This window comes from Chrysochloris asiatica, unplaced genomic scaffold (assembly GCF_000296735.1).
Source record: "Chrysochloris asiatica unplaced genomic scaffold, ChrAsi1.0 scaffold00026, whole genome shotgun sequence".
Lineage (NCBI taxonomy): Eukaryota > Metazoa > Chordata > Mammalia > Afrosoricida > Chrysochloridae > Chrysochloris > Chrysochloris asiatica.
In genome coordinates, this window is record NW_006408544.1 from 15,407,685 (window position 1) to 15,412,158 (window position 4,474).

Genomic DNA, 4,474 nt, shown 5'->3' on the forward strand with positions numbered 1-4,474 from the left:
GGGAATAGAAAGAAATGGAGCAATCAGATATTCAAGTGGGAGAAATATCCCTTTAGTTGTGCTGTTAGAGAATAAGCAAAGTGACTGGAGAGGTAGGGAGGGTCTATGCATAAGTTCAGACTTTATTCTGAAGGGATAAAGGGAGGCCATTTAACATTTTAACCAGGGAAATGATCCATTCAGATATGCGTTTATAAATAGATCACTTGACAGCTGAGGGTGGTGAGGAGATTGTCAGAACAGTGAACTGGTAAAAGCTGAGCAGAGACTTAAGTGAGGCGGGAGTCGCAGGGCGGAGAAGCACGCACGCGAGACTAGAAAGAGGTTTCGGATTCTAGTACTAAGTAAGCCCAATAGTTAGAAAGATAGGCAAAAACTGACGCAGCCCCAGGAACAGCTGCTGGGCAGTGGGGGTTGGACGACGCGCCACTGGAGCCTCCCAGGCCTCCCGGCGCCTAGGGCGGGACCAGGGCACGCACGGCGGGATGACGCAGGGCCCTAGCCGGCCTCGTTCTGGCGGTCACCGCCGCGCTGAGGCAGAGTAGGATGAGGCCCGCGGCCGCGGTTCCGGCGTCGGCGGGGGCAGCAGCAGCTGAGACAGCAGCTGAGACAGCAGCTGAAGCAGCCGCGACGGCCGCGCCCCCCCCTCCTGACCTGGATTAGGCCCAGCAGCTCCGTGGCCGCCGCCGCCCCGTGGGGGGGCGGGGTGGGGAAGTGCTTCGTCTCCCCGCCCCCGCCCCCCAACACTGCCTCGTAAGAGGCAACCGCCGCGACCCTAGCGGAGTCCGCGGCCCAGCCTTGAGCCCCCCACCCCAGGGGGCTGGCATGAGCGGCCCCTCGGCGGCGCCGGGGGGCGGGGGAGCCGCCGCCGTCTGAGCTCGGGCCTGCCGCCCGACCCCACCTAGCCGATCGAGGCTGACCGCGGAGCTTGCGAACGACCCCGCCACTCCTTTCTTCCTCCCCCAGATCTCATACCCCAGCCCCGGAAGATGGGGAACTGCCTCAAATCCCCCACCTCGGATGACATCTCCCTGCTTCACGAGTCTCAGTCTGACCGGGCTAGCTTTGGTGAGGGGACAGAGCCGGATCAGGAGCCGCCGCCGCCATATCAGGTAGGGGAGGTTGTGTGTTGGGGAAGGGGGGTGAGGGTGGCGAGGATCCGAGACAGCTCTGACCGAGATTTGTGGAGGCTTCGGGGTCGTCACTGCCCCCTAGCCCTGGCTAGGTCAGGTTGGAGCTGTGGACCCTTCTGGTGTTGAGTCTGGGGGTGATTGCTCTCCACCCCCAGCAGGGGTGATCCTTACCGCCCCTCGGGCTCCATGTGGGGATGGTATGGTACTCTGTCCTTGTGTTCTAGGAGCCTAGTATGCGATCATATCCCCTTGGCCAAGGTCTGATGGTTCCTTTGTGGAGTTTGAGAGTGACAGTATTTTATGTCTGGGTCGTGGAGTCTGAGTTGTGGGGTTTGGGGTTGATTTTCCCATTGTTCCACCCACTGGATTATGGGTTCTGGATAAGTAGTTACCTTCCACCCACTCCATTTGTATTTTCATATGTGATCATCCTTCCCTCCCCCTTCTTATTCCTTTCCCCCCCATGTCTGTGTTAATTGGATCTGGTAGGTGTTCATTTCTCCCTCTGCTAGAGAGAAGATCTCCAAGTGGTGGTGATTTTAGCCCCAGCGACGTCGAGTTACTTGTTTATATGTATGTGTTTGTTGATTTATTTTAACTCCTCCTCACTGTTGCTCCTCCCCTATGACACACCTTTTTAAATGTGCTGACTTAATAGAACTTGATTAGCTTTTGAACTTTGGAAACCTTTAAACCTGACTTGGAAAATACCTTCTATTAATTGTGGTTCTCACAACTTACTCCTAAATAAGTTTCATTGTTTTTTTTGTACAGCAAGTAACGCCCAAGATGTGCGTACACAATTAATAAGAAAATAAAAACCTCTTGAGGAAACTCAAAATAGATTTTGCACTGTGTGGTGGCACATATATATGTGTGTATACACACACACACCCCTTTTGCTTTTTAATTTTAAATGATGTTGAATAAAAACTTTCCCAGAAGGACTTGCATAGTTAGTAGTTAGTTTTGTTGGTTTTTTTTTCTTGGATGGAGTTGAGTTTTTTTTAACTAGGCAGTCTCCTTTGTTGTTTCGTGTGGTGACATCATTATCTACTGTTATTTTCTCATGCCTGTGTAAACTTGTATCTCATCACACAAGAAAAGCCTGATCACTATGCTGGTTTTCTGAATTAAAAACCCTTCTGGGACCTTCCATGTAGATCAGTGAAGTCCAGTCTTATTGTGGCCTACAGAACCCTCCATGTTTTATTTCTCACATTCTGTATTCCAGGTCTACTCTGAATACACCCGGCTGTTCACATCCTTCTGTCCCCACAAGGTCTGCCAGGTGGACATCTAATCCTTTTGGAGAATTTGCTTTTCATGTGTGCATATCTAAAATTTTTCCTGGTATTTCCCTCCCTCCAGCCCTGAACCCTCTCTTATGAACCCATATGAATCCTTTATGGACTTCTGATGTGGCATTGTAGGATCAGAGCTGAACTGTGAACCATAAGGTCTCAGCAGTTCAAACACACCAGCTACACCTATAAAACCCTGTACAGGGTTGCAATAGGTCAGACCGACTTGGCGACACTTAACAACAGCATGGATCTTTGTACACATCTCCAAGAAGTACCTTTAGTGAATTCACATGAGTGAATGTTCTTTAGTTAGATGTTTGTCATTTTCTTGAGGCATTGCTACCTCTCTGAGTGTAAGCTGCATGAAAGTAGATACCATGTGTCTCCTGCTTGCTGAGTCCTAAGCATCTGGCATATGTTGTTGTTATTGTTATGTGCCGTGGAGTCGGTTCCGACTCATAGGGACCCTGTACAGGGTTTTCAAGCCTGTAAATCTTTATGGGAGCAGAAAGCCTCATCTTTCTCCCGTGGAACAGCTGGTATTTTTGCACTGCTGACTGTGAGATTAGCAGCCTGATTCGTAACCACTACGCTACCAGAGAACACCCTATCTGGCACATGTTGTTGTTGTTAAGTACCGTGGAGTCGGTTCCGACTCATAGTGACCCTGCACAGGGTTTCCGAGCCCGTAAATCTTTACGGGAGCAGAACGCCTCATCTTTCTCCCACAGAACCACTGGTAGTTTCGAACTGCTGACCTTGAGGTTGGCAACCCAATTTGTAACCAGTATGCTACCAGAGCTCCTTTATCTGGCATATAGAAGGTTCTTAATAATTGAGCTAAATGAAGAATATAACCCCTTGAGAACAGGACTGTGACTTAAATACTTTGCCCAGTTTTGTGCATATAAGAAGTACTTAAATGTTGAACGGATTAATAAATTTAAATTCGGTATTATGTTTTCTACATTTATGCATCCATTTCCCCCCCAAAAATTGTTAATAGTGATAATCTTTAAAAATCCAAGTCATATCTGGATGTCTTTCCAAATATTTTTGAGTAAAACAAGTAAACTGTATTTATACTTGTGTTTGCATACCCACTCCCTCCCCTCTAGCTATGCGAGGGTGCTTCAAAAAGTTTGTGGAAAAATTTCATTGTCTTTTTATTTTTAAATGTTTTATTGTGAGTTATGTGGTAGTTTACATGGGAGGAGAACATTTGTTATACATTCATCCTATTGAATAACATTTCATTGCCATGGTTACAGTCATCATCAACCAACCACAGGGTATACCCTGCAAGCCTGCCCACCCCCCCACCCCCATCATCAGCACACAGCCCCTCTCCCTCTCTGTGTCTAAAGTCCTCAGCCGCACCATCTCGCCACATCATCGTCTCTGGCGTCACTGCTTCTCTGGGTAGGGTCCTGCACACTGCTCTTTTCCCTTGATGGTCCCAGGGACCTCTGCTCCAACACTGCAAAGTTAATTACTCCCCTCATTGCTACAAAACTTTTGCCAACTCTCACAAGCTGTCCTGATAACAGTTATTTGCTATTGTATTACAAAAGACCTATTCGCATTTCCTTTCATCAAGCCACCCCCCATTACCCCCACAGATTGGATACTACTCAGTGGAGATTCTACCTTCCTCCATGTCCTCTGATCAAGATTCCCTCTTGAAAGCTTGTAAGGAAATCATTTCTTGACTTTGTAGCACCCTCCCCCCCCCCCTAATTTGGGTAGCCAATGTCCAAGTTGCCCATCCCTGTCTATTCTGGGTATGGAGGGGTCAGAATGATACTTGCTGTAAAGATTATTCCCCCTTTTGATATATTGCATCCATAGATGTAGGTCAAGTTCATCTATTTGTATCAGATTACTCTTTTTTTTTTTTTTCCTCTTCTTCTTCTAGTTGAGCTCTGATCATCCAGTCATTGGAGCCAGGTCAAGTGGGTATTATTTACAAGTGTGTGTGTTCTTGTGTATATGCCCTCTCTTCTTATCAGCTGGATTCTTCACTCTCCACTC

The 4,474-nt window shown here is 47.9% G+C and overlaps 1 protein-coding gene across 1 annotated transcript in view; it reads left to right on the forward strand.

Annotated features, from left to right (window-relative positions):
• The first annotated feature begins 492 nt into the window (after window positions 1-492).
• RNF11 (ring finger protein 11) overlaps window positions 493-4,474 on the forward strand; it is a 56,020-nt gene continuing 52,038 nt past the window's right edge. The window contains exon 1 of the mRNA XM_006839754.1: window positions 493-1,112. Coding sequence (XP_006839817.1) covers window positions 990-1,112 — 123 coding nt within the window. The 5' untranslated portion in view covers window positions 493-989. The remainder of the gene's footprint in view (window positions 1,113-4,474) is intronic.